Source organism: Meleagris gallopavo, chromosome 4 (assembly GCF_905368555.1).
Source record: "Meleagris gallopavo chromosome 4, MGAL_WU_HG_1.1, whole genome shotgun sequence".
NCBI lineage: Eukaryota > Metazoa > Chordata > Aves > Galliformes > Phasianidae > Meleagris > Meleagris gallopavo.
Genome location: NC_139407.1, coordinates 33,446,049 through 33,469,263, shown reverse-complemented (window position 1 = coordinate 33,469,263; position 23,215 = coordinate 33,446,049). Strand labels below are relative to the sequence as shown.

The 23,215-nt window shown below is 41.6% G+C and overlaps 1 protein-coding gene across 1 annotated transcript in view; it reads left to right on the top strand.

The window, feature by feature from the left end:
- The window catches only part of FGF2 (fibroblast growth factor 2), a 28,774-nt gene that overhangs the window by 708 nt on the left and 4,851 nt on the right, over positions 1-23,215 (top strand). The window contains exon 2 of the mRNA XM_003205699.5: positions 18,331-18,434. Within this exon, the coding sequence (XP_003205747.3) occupies positions 18,331-18,434 (104 nt within the window). The remainder of the gene's footprint in view (positions 1-18,330; positions 18,435-23,215) is intronic.

The following is a 23,215-nucleotide window of genomic DNA, read 5'->3' as shown; positions in this document are numbered from 1 at the left end:
GTGGCCCTCAAGTGGGTGCAGTGGCACTTAGCTACTGGCTCTTTGGGCCAGCTGCACCTAGGATGCAAGAAGCTGGTGTTTTTCTGGTGTATGTTCTCACAAATAGAGGTGTTCTTATTCTCTTACTACAGTAGTTGGGAACAGAGGTGTAGATGTTTAAGGAAACAGGCATTATAGTGGTCAGAGCATTTCACTGGCTGAAAACTGTGGATGGTGTGATTTATAATTGAATGTGGTAAGGGCACACAAGGTGCAGTTGCGTCCTGTGGTTCCACAGCAGCAGCTTGTCCCCTGGTACCACGTCCCGAGGAGACCCTGAACAGGCAGAGCGGGCTGCTGGCGGGGCTTGTGCTGCTCTAAAGGCCAGTGCTCTGTGTCTGATCCTTCCTTCACACCTCAGAGCATTCTGTAAGCTGTCAGCCATCAGATCTTGTTCATGTGGCATCAGGTCTGTGAAATGCCTGTTTCCTTGCAGCGGGTACAGGGAGTTGCTGGTTAGCTGTTAGATTGACAATCTGAGCACAGTTGTTAGGCAGCGCGAGTGCCCTGAGCAGGCAGTGCCCTACCTGCAGAGCCTTGGTGCAGCAAACAGGTGAAATGTGTTACTGTAATCCTTTGCCTGGTTCCAAGCTGCCCTCCCAGTGACAGTTGCACAGGTGGGACCAAGACCTGAGCGATGGAGATGAGAGCAGTGTGTGGGCACACAGAAGTGACAAAAAGCTCCCTTCTTATTCTGTTCCAGTTTAGGATGTTCACCATCTGCAAAAAAAAACCTCTTGGAGTTCCAAAGAAGCATTGCAACAGAGTGTTCACAAATAACAGTGTTGCCAGGTTGGACTTCGCTCTGAGCGAAGCAACTTCATGATCCTTCAGTAGAAATGTTTGGCATCAGATGGGGTAAAGATGCTTGTTTAACAGAATGTGTGTAGGTAAAGTTTATTAGTCCAACTGATGCTCCCAGAAAAAGCTAGGAAGCTTTTGGGCTGCGTATGGTACGTTTGCATTTTAGTCTTTCTCAGATACAGTTTTAAAGAGAGATGTGCATGAGCAGTAATAAAATACATTTGCTGCCAGAACAATAGGGTAAATCATAGGGCCTGGACTTCTCAAAGGTCTGTGCCTAAAGCACGGTGCTGGTTTACCACCTACCATCCAAAGATCTGCTCTGCATGCATACTGGCCAGTGACTGCACAGCATCAGGTCTGCCTTTTGTATTTGGGAAATGTGGAAATTTTTACAGGAAATAAGTGTAATTCGTTCGTAACACAGGCAATCTTAAGCCTAGAAGTAGCTCTGGGGATTTGCTGGAAATGTGACACGGAGGGAAAAGACAACTTGGGTGTATTGGATGCTGAAGGCAGGTCTCAGATGCTGCTCTTGGGTCCTCACCTTGCATGGCACTTCAGCCTTGTGTGTTGAAAAGGGCCATGAGTCTGCATGCTGCTCTGTGCTCACCAGGCTGGGCCAGGCTGCCCCAACCACTTTCCTTCTTTTTTGTGGTAGGGCTTGCCCTTGTTGCCCCTTCTTTTTTTATTTTTGAATGTTCTGCCACAGTAATTCTAGTTCTGTGTTCTTGAGTGTTTCTAATATGTGCTTTCGTTTCCTGTTAAGCCTTATCAGTAGTAGAATTATTTAACTGACTTCTCATGCTGCTTTCCTACTAGTTAATTACAGGTGAAAATCTTTCCAGCGTTGATACTGCTGTACTGATTCCATTCTGTACACTTCCATTGGAAAGCTGTTTTCCTCTTTAGGATCTGTGGTATAGCTGATGGGCTGGGATGAGGGCATTCTGTGGTGAGCCCGTTCCCTGTAGGCTGCTCCCTCTTTCCCTGGTGTCAGGCTGTGCACTTGCTCTGAGTCCCACTCCCTCCTCCTCTCATTGCTATCAGACAGCTATTTTTTTTTTTTCTTGGAAGAACTCAGTTCTCAGAAGCAGAGAAAAGGGAGAAGTCAGTGCTCAAAGCGTCAGCAAGGCGTGTTGCCGTGATATTACGTGGGTCACATCTCTGCCATCTTCGTTGTAAATATGTCACTCAGTGCAGCTATGCGCAGTGTTAAACTCTGACCTGGTGAGTGCTGCTCAAGGGAAGTCCCTCTGAAATCCTGTGGTATGCCTGGTGGGTCACGTTGGCGTGACGGCTGGCAAAGAAGTGCCATAAATCTTGGACAATGTGAAAAGACTTCAAAAAATAACAAAGAAAATGCACACCTCAAGCACTGAAGGTTTTATTGGATTAAATAAAAGGTTTTGTAAGGTAGTTTTGAAAAAAGAAATAGAATGGCTGCGGAGAATTTGGATTAGGAAACTAACTATAGGATAACTAGGAGTTGTCGTTGGGGGAACTGCTATTATGATTTTTTTTATTGTTTTTTCAGTTTGTCCTGTTTGGAGCCAGGAGTTGAATGTGATGATCCTCATGGGTCCCTTCCAACTTGGGATATCTTATGATTCTAATTATACAGAAAATTCTCATTTTCGCTTTTGAAGGAAGTTTGTATTTTAGAAGGTGAATGGCTCTCTCTGTATGATTCAGACCAAAGTCTAATACCTAAGCTATAAACAAATTTCCATTAACCACGTCCTTCTTTTGCCTCCTCTGTTCTGCGTTAAGCACTAATGACAGCTTGTTAGAAGTGTATGGTCTGGTTTATGTCTTGATGTCAGGAGTTTTGATTGTTTCACACTTGTCCCATTTACTTTGGTTTATTCATAATTGTGTTGTCAGTGAAATGAAGGAATGGAAGTTCATGCCCCGTGTGCTAGAGGAGTGGACTCTTATGATTCATGGAGCGAAAAAGCTGGACAGTACATCTGAGATGGCCGATATTGCCACATCTGATGCGTGTGTGCATTGACATCAGCAAAGTACCCCTTTGGACATACCCTAGGGATTGCTGTTGAGGTTTTTTTTTTTTTTTCCCCCCTCCAAGAGGTACATTTCAGACAAACAAAAACCAGAAGAGGCTTTCTTAGAGTTTTGTTGCTTAAAGCAAAACAAAAAAACATGTCTTGTTGTTGATCAACAACTTTTGGTTTATGTTGCGGAAAAGTACAAAGATCCCAGTCTTTTTGGAAGGACTTTCAGAAACTCTCTGGAGGTTTTTGTCTCAAAGAGACTACAGTGCTGGTGAAAGGGAAAAGCAAGGGGAATGGAAAAGGAACGTGTATCCATACATTTTAGAAAATGTCTAACAGCACAGCTGTTTTCTCTTCAGTTTCCCTCACTGAGGAATGGTTGGCATTTGTATATTTCCATAATTTTTCAAGCTGCTTTATTTCATGATGAGCATAAAACGAGGCATCCGAGGAATCCAGAGCCCCTTTTGTCCACTTGTTAACGAAGTGATGAGACTCCAGTCTGTCACTCAGAAGGGAGTCAATAGTGTGAGCTCCATCAACCCTGCAGATGTCTGAAATACCTTCTTTTTGCTCAGTAACTGGCTGCCTTTCAAGAAATATCTCAGGGAAATGTAAAGTAGGGTAATACTGGTCCAGGAAAATTTCTTCTTAAGAAAGTTCCTTTCATAAGTACTTCTGAGTTTTATTTGTATCATGTCTAAATATCTAATATCTAAATGATTATGCTCTAGAAGTTTTTGAAAGAATATGTTCAAGTATATACTGACTTTAGAGCTTACCAGCTTTGTCAAGAAGATAAAATTTTGCAAAATCATGGTAATGAAAGAAAGCTAACTTAAAAGAAAGAAAGCTAAACTGTGATTGTCAGAAACAGAGATTTTGGTGAATGTCAAGAAGTGTTTCAGTGTAATGGTTCAGCACCCAATGCTTAGTTTTGTGTACCTAGGTGTGTAAGTTATTTAGGACTCAGATCATCTCCTCTGCCATTTTGGTTTCCCATTGATATGGCCAGAACTGTTTACAGGGCATCCTGTTCCAAATCCTAACAGTAAATAAGATTGATTATTTAATTATCTATTTATTTATTGGAAATCTGGCACAAAATGTCAGAATTTATTGTTTCTACTGAAGTCTTTCCAGAAATTGACTCATTTGGCATTACCTTTGATCTACTGCACAGACCTTGACTGTTTTGTCAAATACTGATTCTTTGCAACATGATCCATACAGAAATTCTTCCTGGATGTAGCTGGTTTTAAGGAATGGGGTACCATAGCCCACATGAAGAGAAAAAAAAAAAAACAAAAAACAAAAGCAAAACTGAGAATGTGTTTCATGTATGTCTTTGGCTTACTTTGTCATAGAAATACTGTCATGTTTCCTGCATGGTCCCATAAGGGAAAGTAATTAAGTGAGAGGCAGTCTGCCTATGTTAGCTGGGCACACTGGGACAGGCGTGCTGCTAAGGGATGGGTATTCTCTGTTCTGTTATCATGCATGCTAATCCTCATACTCTGATTTTAGTGCATCTTACATGCTCCAGAGGTGTGTGGCTGAGCAGTGGGGGCTCTCTGAAGGTGAAGGGAGGCAAATGAGAGATGTGAATTGTCCCATCTCCCACCTGCTTTCTCCTTCGTGCAGATAAGACTGGTTGAGGAGTGGAAGATTCTCAGGGCACAGCTGTCCGCAGGTACACTAGAGGGCAGGATTTAGCCCATCAGTGTTTTAACGGGCTTCATAGATCTGGAGTGCTTATATGGTACTTAGATATTCATCTTCACAGCAAAAAAAGCAAGTCCAACTCGTGTCCAACATACCTGAATGGTAAATACAGATAATATTTAGTATTTTTAAAGCATATGGCCAAATTATGGAGATAGTCACAGAAATGCAAATTCTTGTGAAAATTCTCTGTGATCCCATTATGTGGGTATATTAAGTCTTTCAGTAAAACTCTTCAGCTACATAAGTCTAATGTTTGGTGAAGATGTGGTGAAGACTTCTGGATATTTTTGAACTTGATAAAATGGAGCCACGTAATCCGGAATTGCTCATCAAGCAAATCAGATCTGGCAGCTGCTAATAAATGCTTGAAAACTGTGCAGCTGGTCATGAGAAAAAGTTTAACTTGTGGTAGAGATAAGTTTAAAAGCATTTTAAACTTTTTAGTAATATGTGGCATTGTTTTCTAATATATACAATTTCTTTGGATAGACAAAGAACCTAAATTGAAGTTAATTAAATTAAAAGCTGAGGGTTTTTTCCTCTCTCTCTCTCTCTTTTTTTTTTTTTTTTTTTCTCCCTTAATATATGCTTGGTGTATATTGCAAAAGCTTTAAAAATATGTTAAGTTCATCTTCCTTTCCATAATAAAAGCAAGAGCAGTGCTAAGGGCACAGGCTGCTGAGTGATCAGGTATGGGTGAAGATCTGGTTTGGGCAGTTGAATTAACGATCACAGGGAAATCCCAGAATAATGCCCTTGTCTCTTTCTCAGTTTCCACAGAATATGCATACCTGCTGTATTTTCTGAAAGAGAGGGACGTGCAGCTTAGGGCCAGAATTCTATTTAATTATGTTTTAAAATTCAGGTCAAGAGACTAATTAATTAAACCTAATCTTTTCATGGACATCTTTTTTCTGTAAGCTACTCATCTCCCTCAGTTTATTATACGTGGCAAGCAGTTTAAAAGTGTAATTATCCAGTGGTTTCTGTACCTTTTAAAGTTGTTAACGTGCTAAAGTGAAACTCGTAAAAAGAGAGTTTATTTACTGAGCTTCTTTTCCCTGAGCTAAAATTTGTTCTCTTTTTTTCTTCCTTTTTATTCCCTAGGAAAATACTTTCTGGTGTTTCCTCCTTTGTTTAAGCAGTTAGAACTAAGTAACGAATCCATCCATAACTTGATGATTTGTTCAGAAGAAGACTGAGTTTGTATTCTGATTATTACAATTTTTTAACATGGTTGGGAGCATGATTCTCAGATCACTGGCTGTCATCTGTCGTTTCAAAGTATGAGAGAGGTGATCAGTTGTGCTACTGATATATGACCCTGGAAAAGTGGAGCTGTTTGGCTGTCAGTGGCATCATAGTGTAATTACCTACTAAAACCAGTATGGACTATGTAACCTTAGTATAATTCTATTCAAAAAGGAAAAAAAAAAAAGAAAAAAAAATTTCCTGAGAGTGCTTAAGTTTCCAATCCTGAAAAAGGATATTTGCACATGATCTTTGAATTGGGTATCCTTACTAAGGAGTATTTGAAATATTTATGGCATGACTTTTGAAGCCCAAAAGTCTGTAATGAGATTACATTTAAATTCTGATTGAAAATGAATAACTTTAGTAATATCCTCTCAAGACCATGAACTTCAAATTAAAGTAGCTCTCTTTATTTGTCATTTTCAAAAATGTATTTTGTGGTGATATATGGGTAAACCAGAGTTCCCATCTGCTTCTTCTGCCTCCTGGCTTTTCCATTAAATATTTAAAGGGTGACTGTCTGGAGTGCTGATGCCATTTCAGGATTATCATCTTATGTATTTGTTTTGTTTCCTCAGGGTAGGGTCAGAATTTGACTGGACGCTGATATGCTCGTCCGAGAGTATAAATGAGATGATGTCTACAAAGTTGGGTGGAGGTCGTCTTACACAAACTACCACTGTACACTTCTGGTTGAGTGATCCTGTATATAGATTATCACTCATGTTTGACTTTTAGAGCTTGAAACCACTTTTCTTGAGTGATTCAAAGGAGAAAGGGCAAAGTAGGAGCTAGACTCTATAGTCATTAGTAGTTATGATATGATGTCAATTAATGATCTCGTACTGTGGAGCTTGTAGCTTGCCTGTTGTGATGAGACTAAAACAGATCTCATAAAACAGTAGTCACTAGGATTCCACCTGGAATTTGTACACTGCAAAATCCTGATGCTTGTGGCTATGAAATATTGTGTGATGTTCCTTCTCTCAAGGTGACAGAGTCTGATCCCCAGCCTGCTTGGTGTCCATCTGGAAACATTTCTGCGCCCGTGTTTAATTAGTAGTTCTGCTGTTCTGTGTGTGCTGTAGCTCTGTGATTGTCTTTTCCTGATAAAGAATGTCCTTACCACTTTGAAATGTACTGGCAAAATACATGAGACTCTGGAATTAGGTGGCACAGCAGCTCAGCCTGTGCTTGGTATTCCTCTTTTGGGGAAACAACAGTTGTACCTGGTGGGACCGGCACTATGTTTTTGGCAGGCAGTATTATTTCTTGGTGTTTCTAGATACTGGGGAATAAGTACTCAAGTCTACTGGTCTATCCAAATTCCCCCTTCATTTCGTCTTTTCTTTTTTTTTTTTTTTTTTTCTTTTTTGACTACTTTATTGTTGTATTTGAACAGTACCTGCTGTGTTGACTGACCAAAATCCTTTGGCTAGATGCTTCAGCTGACCTAACAAGTCTCTGCTGCTAAAAGGGGTGGTCTCTCTTACTCCTTCCCCCCCACCCAGTTTCAGCTGTGCTGTAGTTGGCATTACTTCTAGTCCTGAGTTCACAAAAGGGCCAGATAGTTTCTTTTGCTGAATTGGCAGAAATGTGTTTGTTCTCTCAGTCCCTTTCACTGGATTAGTTTCTGTTTGATTTATTGCATTGAATTGGATCCCCAGGACGTCACAGAAAGTGCCAGAGTTGGTGCAAGGGAGTGATGATAGTGTGCAGCTGGGAGTGTGGGACAGGCAGGAACATTCCTGTTTCAGCAGCAGCTGGTGGTCTGGTGTCACAGCCCATCTTTTGCCGTGACCTGAGCCATTACAATGCAGGACAAGGTGCAGTATCCTGCTTGATGGATGGCTTGGAGAGAATAAATAAATGAGTTGGTGTCTATGTAGTTGGGTGCAGGTCATCTTACACTAACTACCATGGCACACTTGTGATGCAGTCCATGCAGTTGTCACCTATAGTTCATCACAGGTTAGAATAGTAATTTTAGGACTATATTACAGTGAGTGTTATCATGGTCCAGCAGCTTGGGGGAAGACTTGTTCTGACTCTGGATGTAGGTGATTGCACCGGGAGAGTAGTTTTGTGCAGTATTTCCCTGGGCGCTGTTGATAGCGATAGCAAGAGAGATGGATATAGAAAGAGATGCATATTTTAGCGTGGAGAAGCAGTGAATGCAGGGTATGTGGAGCATTTACGGAGAGGGGCTGGCATCTCTGTTTGCTTGTCTCTTAGGGCATCCTGCTACACAGACTTGTTGGGCACAGCAGTTTCTGGTGGGGGGAAGTAGGAGAGGATCCTGGTGGAGCAACTGAGAGTAACAGTTAAATGTCCATCTGGCCTTGTCTCTGAATATGCAGATGTGAAAGATTCACTTGGTGGTTTTACTGATACTGTTTTACTGATACTAATGTAGTTTATACAGGAAAATTGAGGAAGAAAGGCCCATAGTACTTATGTCCTTAGAAATGCAGGATTCATAAAAGCTGCAGAGATATACAAAACTGTCCTGTGTTTCCCATTTTAATTTACTGCAGTTTGGATTTGTTTGATTTTCAGATTCAAGGAGAAATTTCTTCCGAAGCATTTGATCATCTGTGCTTGAGTTAGTGCAAGTAATTGTAAAGTGTTACTACTTTAAGTGGCAGAGCAAAGCAAGACTAAATTTCAGTGATTAAGCTCTAATAACATGGGTCAGTATTGTTTGTAGTATGTATTAAGGTCTGAACCAAGAAAAAAATCAGTTGGAAGACAGAGAAGTGATGATGGCCTGATCCCTTTCTGCATGGCTCTGCAGACCCCAGTTGTTGGCTCCCCAGCACAGGCTCAGTCCTGTTATGTGTGCCATCTGCCTCCTCACAGTCAGCCTTGGGACTGATAAAGTTAGGAGTGTTACCTAAGCATTTGGAGGAAAATCTGAAACCGTGCTACGCGTTTTGTTTTTGGATTTAGGGAATTTGGTTTCATACAAAGAACAACCCATTATTTGGGAGCAAGGCTGCATTCAAGCAAAGTCGGGCTGTTGGTGACGATTCCAGTTGGCTGTTCTGCATTGGCAGTGATTGACAGCTGCTGTCCTTCGCTGGCCTCACTGCGTGCAGCCTGCGCTGCTCCCCTGTGGGTGCGTTATTTAAATGTCAGCACAGGGTGGATACATGGCCTGGTGGAAGGGGATAAAATAGACGGAGAATGAAGTAAGTCTCTGGGCTTAATGTTGACTTTGCATTGTCCTTGCAGTAAACTGGCACCAGTGAAATGCTGTGTGCATGCGTATGGATTTTGATTGCTTTAAATTGCCTTTGCATAAATATTTATTAAAGGCTTAGTGATTGATTCTGATCAGCTCTTTTTTCTTTGGTACTGAAAACTTGAGATGTGCAAAACTGTCATTGTCACCGTCTCAACCTTTTGGTGAGATCTCGAGCAATCAGTTCTACTCAGCAGCTCTCTGTTATTTCTTCTTCTTCCCATGTCCCTCTAGCACCCTGCATGCACGATACAATTCCCCTGAAGTGCTGTCCTGAAGTCTGGCTTTTCTCTTCACCCGCAGACTCCAGGCTGGCTGTACCTGTGGGGGTTAGCAATCTCACACCGCTGCAGTGCTGGCTTGTCCTTTCCTCTGACTCTGTTCTCTGAGTGCTCCAATATCTCTACAGCACCATACTCTCCTGTAGTTACTGTCCTGAAAAATACCTTTTAAATATAACACATTTTACTTTTTTTTATCTTCAGAGTGTGCTTTGCCTTGTCTCAGGTTGTTCCTGTTTTTATGCTCGTTGATTTTGCTGCAAGTGAAAAACAGTTCACAGCTGTAAGACACCAGTGAATGTGCAATAAATGTAAAGAGCCTAAATTCTGCAAGTTCCAAATGCACCTTCTACTATCAGCCAGTGGCATTATGTTATGGCTGGATTGGTGCAGCAGCTTTGTTTTAAACTGAAGAACGGGAAGTGGTTATTTTATCACCTACTGTTGTGAATACTAAGTGAAAGCAGTTGGAGGAAATGTGAAGGATTACTTTACTCTCAGTAAAACAGATCATGCGGGACAATTCTGAAAAACCACGTGTGTACATGCATTCATGGTTTTGTTAATGAAGCCCTCAAATACTGTTGTAAATCAAGTTGTTGGGTGAAGCTACTGGCACTTAGAGACTGGGCTTTATCACTAGTGCTCAGTAATTAATAGAGTTCCGTGGTAAAACTGGTGTATTTTCCTGCCAGTTCTGTCCTCTTAACAAAACAATGTGTTTGGTTCCTCTGCAGTGACCAGGGGGCTGCATGCAGGCAGGGAGTTAGAAATGTATAGGAAGGTGTATTTGTAGTGTCTGGCACTTCATATCCTCATGTAATGCCGAGCAATTGCTCTGAACTTGACTCACCAGTATGAAATACCCAGGTTTTGTGTTGTCACAAACAGAGGCTGCTGCGTTTTTAACTTTCAAAGCACTCTGTGAAGTTTGATGGCGCAGTTTGTGCAAGCTGCATGCAGTGGAGAAGTGCCGCTGTGCGCATCTTACGTGAAGGCACATAGGCAAGGAGGACTGAGGCTGGCTGTAGCTAGAGAGGGTGCACATCATGTTATTCTGAAACAAATTCTGTACCATCCAGTGTATGGGGAGCATCTGAGGATGCTCTGCAGTCGGTAATCGATGTTTCCTGAGGAGGACTGCTGAGGTGATAGGTGTACGTTAGGTGGAGCTGGATGTTTGTAGGAACTGGAATTAAGATATAACTTACAGCAAAGGGAGAAGCTAAATAGGGAAATGATTTTCATTACATTCAGTGTTTCTTGTACTTTGACTAAAGCCCTCGAAGCCAATGAATGGCTGTAAGGCTGGCTTCGTCAGCTGGAAGCTGCCCCCGCTCCTTGTTACTGCGCTCAGTGCCTCACATTGAACCTTAAGTGCAGCCGGAACTTTTCAAAGTGTTTGTATTCCAGAAGCGTGTATTTTTGTTGTGGATGTTTACATTTTAAAGACCTTAGGTTTGTCTGCAAGTGGTTTTATGCCTCTGGCTGGCAAAAAGGAAAAAGATGCACTTAGAATGCTGTCATGCAAAAGCAAAGAACTGTGCCTTTGTATGGGAGCGTGACTCACTGTTTCTTAGTGTGGCACTTCATTTGTTTGATTATTTTTTTTGTTGTCGTTGTTGTTGCTGTTCTGTGGTTTTTGTTTATGAAATGACCACCTCTTTTGCTGGGGCCCACTTGCTGCTTTTTGTCTGTATCCCTTCTTCCCACCCTGTACGTGTGTTCTAGGGTTTGGGCAATGTGTATTTCTGCCGATGGCACTGTTGTTTTCAACAGGCAAGCAGAAAGCAAGCAAAGTGGTGTTTTCCCATTTGCAGTCTCAGGACTGGAGGTACCTTGGGTGCAAGGTTTGTCAGTTAGTAGAAGGCATGAATATGCTACGTATGGGAGAAATACAGTCCAGGATGTTTCTGATTGCTAGAGATTGGGTTCAGTAGGCATCGCTGGCTCACTGGGGTTTGGATCTCTGACCCACAGGGAGTTCTCGGGGAATGCCAACGCTGAGGTGTTAGTGTGTGTGTGTGCATGCACGTCTATCTTTGAGCCAGCCCTCAGGTTTGGGAGGTTTGGTGTGTGCAGTGTGGAGCAAGCGCAGCCAACTGTGTCCTGCTGGAAACCTGGCTGGGAATAGGAGTTGCCCCGATTGTGAAGGAATTGTCAAGCTTCAGCCACACAGTGTGCAGGAGTGGGAACTCAGGGGGTGTTATGTTTAGCAAAACATCAATTGTTATTTTCACTCTCCCCCCCTTTTTTTTTTTTTGTCCGAACTTCACGTTTCTGATTTTTACTCCCTCTGGAGTTGTTCTGCCTCGGTAGCAGCAAGGCTGTGAAGTGTTGCTGCCCTGCTATTTTCTGCAGGCATGGAGCTGCAGAGGACAACAGCATGGAGCTGGCGCAGCAGCTCTGCAGCAGTGTCATTCGGGGGCCTCGTGGAAGGGTTTTCCTTACAGGGCCTCTGCAAATATGTGGAGATGGGCCCTGAGCCTTTGGCTTGGATTCTTCTTTTCCGTAGCAGAGGCTGCAGTAACACAGTCATTGATCCAGGGACGTGCAGCCTGGGGCTTTCGAGGGTACAGAAACTCTCCTTTCTTGTAAACCAAGGTGTTTGGCTAATGACCTTTCCAGTTACAATAAAGCAGCTGTATATTAGTGCAAATGGCCTGAAGTAGTATCAAGTTCCTCTTTTTCCAGAGTCCATAAGCTGCCCTGTTATTTGCTCTGTCCGAGCACTCTGCATTTGCTGTTGAGATATTCACAACATGCGTATAATCTCTTGGAGTTGGTCAGTGCTTGGGGGCCTGAATTCCTCTTGGTAAAATCTATTTCCCATCACATTCCTGCAGGGATTTAATGATGGTGGTACAGTCGTGAAAAGAGTCACTGTCTTAAGTGTGAGAGAAAGAGAGAGAAGTGGGAAAATGCAGAGCTATGTGCATGGCAATGGACATCCAGACCACCTGCTTCAGCCCTGGAAGCAATGTTTCAGTGCAGAAAGAACACCCTGCAGAATTTAAACCTGCTTGCGTGGTGTGGGGGCAGTGGTCTGTCCTACAGCAGCAGTAGGTGTGGCTGCAGGCATGCTAGTGAGCCCTAGCGAGCTCTGGTTTAGCTTGGGTGACTGACTGCAATGAGATTGGGTGGTGAGGTTTTCATTGTGGGGTGACGGGCCCTGAGCAGGAGGCTGGGGTAGGCAGGGGCCCGCCTGACCTGAATCCCATGAAAGCATGGCTGTGTCTGTACTGAGATCCACTTGTAGTGATTTTCACTAAGTCAGCTATGGTGCAATTGTAGTTTAAACCTTTATCCCTGCTTCCTTTGCTGTGCAAGTGTACCCAAGTGTATATGCTCACGGCATATGCTTGCTTTAGGATTTTTTATGTAGTAGGTAAATTTCCCACTTCCTTGTGCAGGAATAGGAAAAAGGAGATGTGACTCCACTCATACATCTCAAATCCCACTTCCCTGAGATGCAGCGCAGTGACTTCAGGTATAGCATGCTTGCCCTTCTCCATTGCAGCTTGCTCTTCACGTCTATTTTTTTTTTTTCCTTCATGTGTTTTTGCCACTTTTTTCCCCTCAGTCTGACCCTTGCTTTCCCACCTCCTTTGTGATACTGTGGCATGGCTGCTGTGAGTGAAATTGCAGTGCATGCCCTCGCACACAGCGTTGCCCCAGGCAAGACCTGTAGCTCTCTCATTCTAAGACATTAGGTTTCTAGATTTTGACAAGATCTCCTAAATAAGCCCATTTTTTAAGAGGCTTTTGGCTGAACCCTTTATGATGCAGAACGATAAAACCATTTGGGATGATTTAAGTCAGCGTAGTGTTATTTGGTCTGGGCCCATTCGAAGCCTTTGCTGGGCTGGGAGAGCTGTGAGAGGACCTTGGAGTTTTCTCTGTGCATGTAACTCTTCAATTCTAGCACTCAGGTCATTAGGAGATCTTCTGGAAAACATACAGAGTTTCTGCAGTCTCCACGTCTGCAGGCGTCTGCTCTGTCTGCATTGTGCTACTTGGCTGTAAAATTCTTTCCTCTACTGGAGTACGCAAAACTGAGTTGGAAGTACTTTTTTGAGCTCTCAAAGAAAGCGCGTGGGAAAGATGCAGTTGGTAACAGAGATCTGATGGAAACCTTGCCAGCCACAGTGCTATTGAATATCACTTTTCAATTTCCATATTCTTAGACGAGCCTCTCCTAACGGTGAAATAAATGCCCATTTATCATTCTTTCTCAAACACGCAGGCGAGTTTAACCTGTAGATCTGCCCTGACTGTGTATACTGTGCAAGAGGGATGGTCACATCAGTGCTGTAACTGCAGTCTGTTGTGCACAGGCCAGCAGTGCCGTGAGTGCCTGCAGGGCTCTGCTGGCTGCAGGCAGGAGCACAGTGCTGCAGTCAGTGCTGTTGGTGTGCAGTGCGTATCTGCATGGGGACCAGAGGTCTCTCAGCTCAGCTGCCAAAAAGATGTAGAATTCCCACACTTTGGAGGTGGGATGCGCTGCTCTTAATTAGCAGCTGGAGAAAGAATTTGGACAGAGTCCTCTGTGAAAGCATTTTGTAGTTCAGGAAGATGACAAACAGATTCGTAAATTTTGCAAATTTACAAGATCTGGAGATTTTTTTCTCATTCTGTTACTGTGAGTTTCTCTGAAATTTTGCAAAAGGATTCCTATGTAAAAATAAAATTCAGTTTTTGCTGCAAGGGCAAGTTAATTACTGAGGGTTGGTGGCCCAGCTGGGGTACTTCGCCCCTGGGCTTATTGCAGCACAGTAGTTAGGGAACAGGGCTGCCAGGAGAGTAGTGTGAAGGAATCTCCTGGTGTCACCTGCAGAGTGAGCAAAAGGAGACTTGTCTGTCATGTGCTTTTTTTTTTATATCACATTTCTTTTCCCTGCAGCTGGAACACTTTTATTGCTTCTTGTTCTTGAGCCAGTTATTTTAATATTTTTTCTAATCAAACGAACAAAAGCATGTATTTATTATTAAAAAAAAAAACAGAAAACAAAACAAAAAACAAACAAAACAAGAAGAAAAACAAAAACAAAACCACACCAACATTCTGGTTAAAAATTTGCTTGATACATTCTGTCCCAAGGGCAATTAATATCTATTATTATTTTAATATGCGTTTGAGATTGTCACCCTTCTACATCTAGTACTGCAGCACTCTTTCCTGCTGGGAAGTCAACACTGCAGTATAATGGGTCATGTTGTTAAAGCCATATGTTGTGGTTTGTGAACCAATTCCTTTGTCCAGGTAAAAGTTTTGTGATCGTGCACAGCACAGGAACAAGGAAACTGCTCAGAAGAGGGCTTTATTTAGGATACTTCTGCAATCCTATCTTCAAGTATGAGAAGGCTGCTGCAGAAGAGGGCTTCAAATTAATCTCCTAATTATAGTTCAGTGCCTTAACTTTATCTTTCTTCTATTCATCTCTTATAATCCTTCTTATATCTTTCCGAAGATACCACTTCATTTCTTCTTCCTGAGAGTTTCTACTGTGGCATGAGAAGAAATTTGTCCGCCTTGCACTTCATTTCTTCTTACTTGGTAGACAAAGGGAAGGTGATCACGTTTCACTTTATTAGGGAGAAGTGTAAAAGAAAGTCTTATTAGCAGCAGTGAATGTTCCTTTGTAGTAAAGGTGATGTAGGTTATAACTGGGATGGGAGTGCTGTATATTTTATAATCTTGCAGTGATGCAGCCTTAGTCCCGATGACGTTTGCTCAGCGGGCAGGGTACTTTGTTGCTACCAAACCACATTTATGGCATTCACCACAAACTAAAGGGTGTTCAGTGAACGTGAATAGTGAAGCACGTACATATATTGTGCTGTGCTGGAGAGGCCCTCCCAAAGGACTGCGAAAATAACTGGGAAAACACACCCTTTTGGCCCCTGGGTTCACAATTAGCTGATTGACGATGTTCTTTCTTAGGTTACAAACTTCTTGATTAAATGACCTACATTTTGTCGAAGGGAAACAGCTGGTGAGCGTGGTTTTAAGGCGTGGAGTGACTGCTGTCACGTCTCAAGATTATTCACTGTCATGTCCAGAGGTTTTCATGGTTTTGAGATTCAAGTACGCTAAAGACAAATGTTATGAATACGTCTAAAATGATGGCTCACATTTCAACAGTTGCTATTGGTGACTTAAAGGGCACAAAAGATATGGATCAAGAGTGCCAAGTATTCTATGAAGTTCTGTTCAGTTAAACCCCATCACCTTGCTTTTCAGATGATTGACACAGCTGTTCCTTGTTAAGCATGTTTGGGCACACCTCACAAGTCCCTTTCCCCCCAGTCCCTGCACAGAGCACTTCTCTGCGTTCCAGCTTCCCCCAAAGGCTGGGTGTTGCATGTTGCTGGAAGCTGCTCACAGCTCTGTTGTTGGCCTAATGCAGAGAGGGCTGTGTTTTGGGTACTGGATTCTGGGGTGAAATTCAGCGTTTCAGCTGTCTTACAAAAGCAGAGGTTTCTGTATTCCTTAGAAGTCTTGGGCTATTAGTGATTTGGAAAGGTCTTGATTATTGATATTTTCTTATTTCTGTAAAATGGCAACAGGCATATAATCCATAATAAACTATTTCTTCTTTATAAATTAGCGTTTGCATTAATTTGGCTTCAGATCTGTATAAAAATTAGTGTAAATACAGTGTCTGCCAGTACGTTTATAAAATCCAGTGGAATGCCTGAAAAAGAGTTTGCGACAGTTATCCCAAAAGTTCCATGTTCCTGGCGTTCTCACTATTAGGACTTTTTCAGTCATTTCCTTCAGAAAAGCAGAAAAAGGTCTTCCATTTGGACTGCAAAATCTTTTCCCCCAAACAAAAAGTCAAATGAGCCACAGCCACCCTCAGAATCCTGGGAGATGCTTCCACTGCCAACCTTACTGTTGCTTCAGACATTTATTCTGAGGGTTAAAGGGTGAAGCTTTCTAATTCTAATACATGTTTAAATAGAAGAACTGATAACACTTCATGAGAGCGGAGGGATGCATGAGGCTTGTGTACTGGTATTGCCTGTCAGACTCATCCCACCAAGCTGCAATACCTGTCTTATCATACAGGATGTGAGCTGGAGATGCAGGTTCTGAGTAGCAAACCCAGACTGATGCAAGTCTGTTTCTGAGTACTTCCAAGTGTAGCTGTCATTTCATCTTGCTGGGCTTTGTCACAGTTAGATCTCTCTCTATTGCATTTTCAAGTGCGAAATATTTTTTTGTTGTTGTTTTCTTTCTTTCTTTTTTTTTTTTTCCCCCTGCTAATTCCCAAAATAATTTCTGGGATGAAAACAGAGTTTCATTCCAGTTGGTTTTTGGAAACACCGATAAGTCTCACACTAGATGAGTCACATCCTTCACTCTAACACCTGATGGGCATGTAACCCTTAGGAGCTTGCAATGCACTGGTTGTTCTTTCTTTAGCTGCTGCAGTTCTTTGGCAAAAGTATTTTTTCTCCAAGTATCCCAGGAAGGTGAGAAGCTGTTCCTCTGCTGTTCCTTATTTTGTGGATGGCTGTGTTGCAATGCTCTTGCTTTCTGCCATGAAAATACCGTTCTCTTAAAAATCCCTAAGTGAAAGCACAGCACTGCACAGGAAAATCTGGATTGCTTCTGTGTGCTAAGGGACTTTGCAGGTCCAGTTTTGTCTGGAAGGAGTGGCCGTCCAGAACAGAGGGCAAATAGGGATTTGGGGAACTGTTACTGAGATGGATGTGTTTGTTTTTAGCAGAAATCAGATAAAATTGTATTGCTCGGGCAAGCCTACAGTGGAGCAGAGCCTCAAGGAAAGGCTTTGTTTTTCTTTGAAGGCAGGAAGAGAGGGGAGAGAAGACCACGTGTGAAGCTGTAAGCAGTCCAGAGTGCCTGTTGTAGTTTCCAAGTGACATTTTAAATAATCAGAATTGAATTTTCAGAGGGAGATGTTTTGAAATGGTTGGGATTAAATAGCGCCTTGTGAGGTTTAGGACAACGTGCACGTTGCTGTGTCTCCCTCTGCTCATTCTCCAGAAAAAGGGAAGCTCCAGCACAGCCTTTAGATTTCTTTCGAGCCTCAAAAACCTGAGACATTGAGAAGATGCTCAGTGGACTTTCTGTATGGTCATATTCTCAGTCCTATATACTAATGGCTGAAAAGTCTGGGCTGTGAGTTACGTATTGCAGATGCTCTTGTTGGAGTTTGGTAGAAATGCAGCATATATGAAAACTTCTGGGCTGCCTTCTGTTATTTTAACCACTGGAGGTTCGATTCGTTGTTCTGAATGAGGTGATGTGAGGAATTGCGAAAGAAGGAGGAAAGAAAAATGCTTATCTTCATGTCTTGAGACAAGCTGTAGGTAAAGGGGGAAATGTTTGTGAACTACTGCGTTTCACTCATGACCAGAAAACTCAGTTCAGACTTTGTTCTGTTTCATCGTCAGTAGGTAAATGCTGTGCCTGTGTTTCTACAGGCTTTTAAGAAATCGTGACTATTTAGAGAGTTGCTGGTGTTGTTTCTTTTAATGGATTGCATCCACTTTCATGTGCCTAATTTGTGCAGCACCGTCTCTTGTGTCTTTGCTATACTCATCTACTTTTGCTGTTCTTCCTGTTTGTTTATTACTGGAGGTCACGCTGTGAGTGCATCAGTGCTGTCTGCTGGGAACCTGTGGGGTGTTTAGCAGCTCGCACAGAGGTACAGTGCTGCATAGTCCTAAGCCTTAACCAGAGAACATACTCATGCCTTCAAGCACTGGAAGCCTAACCATAGAGTCTCTCTGCTGCTGTTCTGTAAGCATTAAGGGATAGCTCTCTAAGAAGGTTAAAAAGTTACCATCTATAAGCAGCTAACAGGGCCATAAAGTATTGCTTCAGGAGTTGTTTTGTTTTGAATTGCTTCCATGTGAAATGTATAGGAGAATAACTTAGTTTTCCGTTGCCGATTTCATAATAACTTTGTCCTGTTGTTCACAGTCAAACTGCAGCTTCAGGCAGAAGAAAGAGGAGTGGTATCAATCAAAGGTGTAAGTGCAAACCGCTTTCTGGCTATGAAGGAGGATGGCAGATTGCTGGCACTGGTAAGCAGTATTTCTTAATGTATCTCTCTGTACCTTATTGCTAGGTCCTCTTTTCAGTTTGTGCGACGTATTGGGGAGAAATCAGCTCAGAAAAACTTGTGTCAATTAAGAGAGAGATTTCTGTGCTCACTCACAAACAGCAGTGCATGCTAAAGAATTTGAGTGGAGTGGCACTGTCTATGAGAGGGAAGTCAGAGTGAATTTGCAGGGCAGGAAACAATGCGAACAAAGAAGGTATAAATGTTCTCCCTTTTTTTTTCCTCCAGACTAATTTTTTCCTCTTAAGCTTCCTTTCGCTTCTATAAGTGATGGTAAAGGCCCTTTTAAAGTAGAAGGTAAAGCCAACTCGTACAAAACTTTGATGTTTTTGGCAGTAGCCTGTGTATATTACTTTCTCATTCTCCTTTTTATAGGGAATCAAGTTTTTTTTTTGAGTACATACATTTCCAAGCTAGTGACTGGCAAGAAAAACATTTTTGTCAATGTAATGATAGAATTAAAAAAAATAATACTAAAAAAAAATTAATTAAAACTAGTTCATTAGCACTAATTTTAATTTAAACTCTATTCTTTTTTTATTGCTATCGCATTAATTTTTAACTGTGTTTTGAAGCCAATCTGCTTAGCAGAATCTGAAAGATAATAAGATCTCCAAGGCCTAAATCTTAAATAGAGGCTGTAAACTGTAGAATCACAGAATGGCTTGGGTTGCACAGGACCTCAAAGTCCATCTAGTCCCAACCCCCTGCTGCGGGCTGGTTGTCCCCCACCAGCTCAGGCTGCCCAGGGCCCCATCCAGCCTGGCCTTGAGCACCTCCAGGGGTGGAGTTTCCATAGCTCTTTGGGCAGCCTCTGCAAGAAAAAAAATCTTTTGTCCATGTTCATAACTTTGAATTCAAACAGTCTTTAAATGTTATGTCTAATGAAATACTATTGGGGAGCATCCCACTGGAATTTTAGTTTTAAACTAGCTGTGATGCTTTTGGTATCCTGAAAATAGTCACATTTGGATTCTGTATCCCAGCTAACAACACTGGGAGCAGGTGTTAATAATAAAGTGAATTCCTAACCCCAGCTGAACTGCAGCTAGTGAAAGCCCCAGGCGAAGGGCTACAGAAGTCACTAAGTGAAAGTGAAATTATTCTCAGTGAAAATAGTCCAAAGGCAAACAGAATATTTCAACAGCTTTGTGTGTGCAGGGTGCCCTGGTGTGCTTCTCAGCCACGTAGCGCACCATCTCTTGCTTCTCCAAACAGGTTCTGTTTATGCCTGAGAATATAGTTAAATAACCTGTTTCAAGTTACAGTGTTATTTACTTGGATGTTTTGACAGATCAGTTGAAGAAAATGTGAATAGTAGTCTACTGTGCTATTCTTGTATTAAGGATAATTGGGAATTTCCTGTGGTACTGGTGTGCTGGCGTTCTGCTTCCTGTTCAAATTACCCTCCTCAGCCTAAGCAGCAGTGAATGGTCAAAGTAAACGTTTGGCATCAGTTGTAAAATTACGAGCAGTTGGCTGTGTTTGTATTTGGGATTTCCAGCCTCCTGTTGCACAGTCGATCTTGACTGTGTCGTTCTTTGTAGGATGTGCCTCTGTTGCAGTTATGCACGGCAGGTTTGGAAATGGCTTTTACTTGAATCACGTTTGCTGCAAACACTGCTTCCTGCAACCCTTCAGGTTTGCTATTCATAGGAGAAAACTCTTTGCTCTAAGAAGGTTTTGTTCTTCATCCAGCCCATGTTTTACATCTAATGACTATTTCTGCAGTTCTGCAATTGTTCTGTGAGGCACAAGCTGTGTTTTCCAGGAGGATTTTTGTGAGTTAGTAGCCAGTTGCGCCTCTGCTCTTTTCTGCCTATAAACACGTCCATGGAATTGTGCATAATTGCCAGCATTTCTTCTTCAGTTTGAGGAGGGTTGTTTCAGCAGGAGCTTTGTAAGTGCACGTTCTGGAAATTTTTGTGCTGAAGTGATCTCATCAGTGCACATGAATTTGTATCTGCTGAGATCTTCGGGTATTCCTTTAAAAATACTGTTGAGCTTTAATTTCTAAGCAGCTGTTTAATTCTCTATTCCAGTATTCTGTGCTTTTCCATCACTAGTTTTGAGTAGCATACTTTCCAATTATGACAGAATTTGAAAAATAGATTTGTTCCCCTATCAAACCCCTAAACATTATGAGGCCTTCACAAATTGCTGTGGTGAAACTGTTGGTTATTTTCTCAATTTTTTTTTTTTTTTTTTGTATTTTTTCCTTTCTGATCACCTTCTTAGTCACCAGTAAACCAGCCTAAGCCTATGCTCCTTCCCTGTTCAGTTTTGTTAATAGGCGTTGGTATCTTACCAAGTGATTCAGCAGCTAACAGCATGCCCATCTTTCAGGACCTGTTCTTTTGAGATACCACAATTAAGAATTTCTTTGGTATTGCACAGATGTGCGCTAAGTTGAGCATCACTTTACATAGTTTCTCCTTTGTCCTGGGTATGTTTGGCTCCGCTGTAATTGCAGGCTCTCCTATCTGCGCTTGCCTCTTGCTTTGTTGTGTGAGCCAGGTTTCTGCTATGTGAAACAAACATTTTAAGGCTTATAGCCCCTTATGACATTGGGTAGGCGTGCTCGTCTTATGTAAACACTTCTTAATGTCTGTCTTCTTTCTTCTTTCTCATTACTTTCCAGTATCAAGTATCAATTTGTAATGTTTAATAAACATACTGTCAGCTTCACAAATCCACTTGAAAATCATCATTCAGCCTTGCTTTTCTTCCAGTTGGGTTCTTTGTGTCTTTGTGGTTTGTGCCTAGTTTGATTTTTGCAAAATGACTTATTGCTTAGCCAGTATCTTACTTCTTACAGTGGTGCTTTGCGTGGTGGGCTGCATTCCTGTCTTGAAATCTAGATGTAGCTTTTCATTAAGCTGCTGTGTGCCCTCTGTTTGCCTACAGATTCCGTTGTTGTGGGAGAGTGATGGTGCTTACTGGTCTGGCTGGTGGAGGAGATGGCTGGTGACTGATACAGCTAATCTAAAGCCTTCCTTGGAAAATACTGTTCTAACCAAGAATATTTTCTCAGAAATGTTTTTTTTAGAACTCCATCAGATTTTTAATGGCAAAGTCAAAATATTTCACTTCTAATATGGCTACCGTATTATTTTGACCTTCTAGATTCATTTAATTACATTTATTAAGTATTTTCACTTTATGGAATCAAATGTTTCTGATTATTTCATTTTATGAAGAAATGTCTCAAAATTTCCTGTGAAAGGAAGAACCATGTTTTTGACTGACTTTTCTATTTCACAACCAATAAATTGCCAGTAGTGTACAGCCTGCCACGTTGATGTGGTTTAGCTGTGATCAGGCAGGCTCTGCCAGACTGAAGGGACATTTTTTCCTTCAGTGTCAGGGATTAGAATTGCAGTATGAGAATATTTACCAGGTAAGCTTTGTGCAAAAATGAGGACTTCAGTGTTCAGAGCAAACCATGCGGCACTTTTCTATGTAATCTTTATCAACTTAAAAAAAAAAAAAAAGAATAGGTTTTCTTTTTTTATTGTTCTATTTCCAATTTTTGATTATTTTTATCACACCCACAAGTTGCATGAATATGTGTTTGGGGAGTTTAATCTATTTTTCTTTGTAAACCTGAAAAATACGAGGAAGCCTAATAGGAGGAATGTGTTTCTTTGAACTATGATTGTGTTGCTTTTGTGCCAAGTTGCCTTTCACTTGTATCCAGACCGTTGGTGCCTGCTTTGGTTCATTGTGATGCATTTCCATGCTGGTGGCAGCTGAGGCTGAATCCAGCACAGGGCTTCAGTTTCCACTTTGGGCAGCTGCACTGCACTAACCTACACTGGGCTCCAAGTTCTGTTCCGTTCCCAAACACTGTTCTTTTTTGAGTTGTTTCTGTGTCCTCTAAAGGCTGCCTGTAATCCATTTCAGACTTGAATCACTGGGGCCTGAGCTGGTTAATGCATCTGTTTTCCCAATGCTACAACTGAAAGGCATTACAATATAATCACTCTTCAGAATGATTATTTAAAATATAAATCATATGCAAATTCATTTGGTCAATGCAATTTCATATATAAAAACATTAGTCATTTATAAAAATGATAAATTAATTATGGGTGGGGTTTTTTCCAAGTTCTTTTCCTTAGAAACCAAAACTCCTCTCTGAAAATGGTTGAAGTGGAGGAGCTGTATTTTTTATTGCCAAGACTTGAAGACATATGTTTGGAGATGGATTGCTTTATTATAGACTGCATTTGAATGACTTAATTGCTTGTAGCTGCAGAAACTGGGCATGTGTAAGGAGTGAACTCTTCTTGTGTGTTTCTGTGCGTTCTCTGTGAAGTCTGGTTCTTTCAAGCTCACTTTTTTTTAGTCTGAAATAGTTTAGTTTGGCTACTTTATCTATTAATGATTACCAGAAGACTGTAGCTAAGATTTGCTTGCTCATATAGGAAATTTCCTCACATCTCCTGTTTTCTCTCCAAGTTTTTGTATGTTTCCTTCTTCCTCTAGCCATCCCAAACTCTTTTTCAGAGTAAACGTGTATAACCATGCTCTCCCTCCCCCAGTAAATTAATTGCAGTGGTGAACTTCATCCATCTTTTTATTTAAGCATATTTTTCTTGTTTAAAGTGTAGGTTCTGCAGGCAAATGTGGCACTGTTTATGCTACTGGAACAAGATTATTGATTGATAGGGATAATCTTTTTTTTTTATTGTTGTTTGAATATGCTACAGGATAACTGCAGTTAAACGAGATTAAACT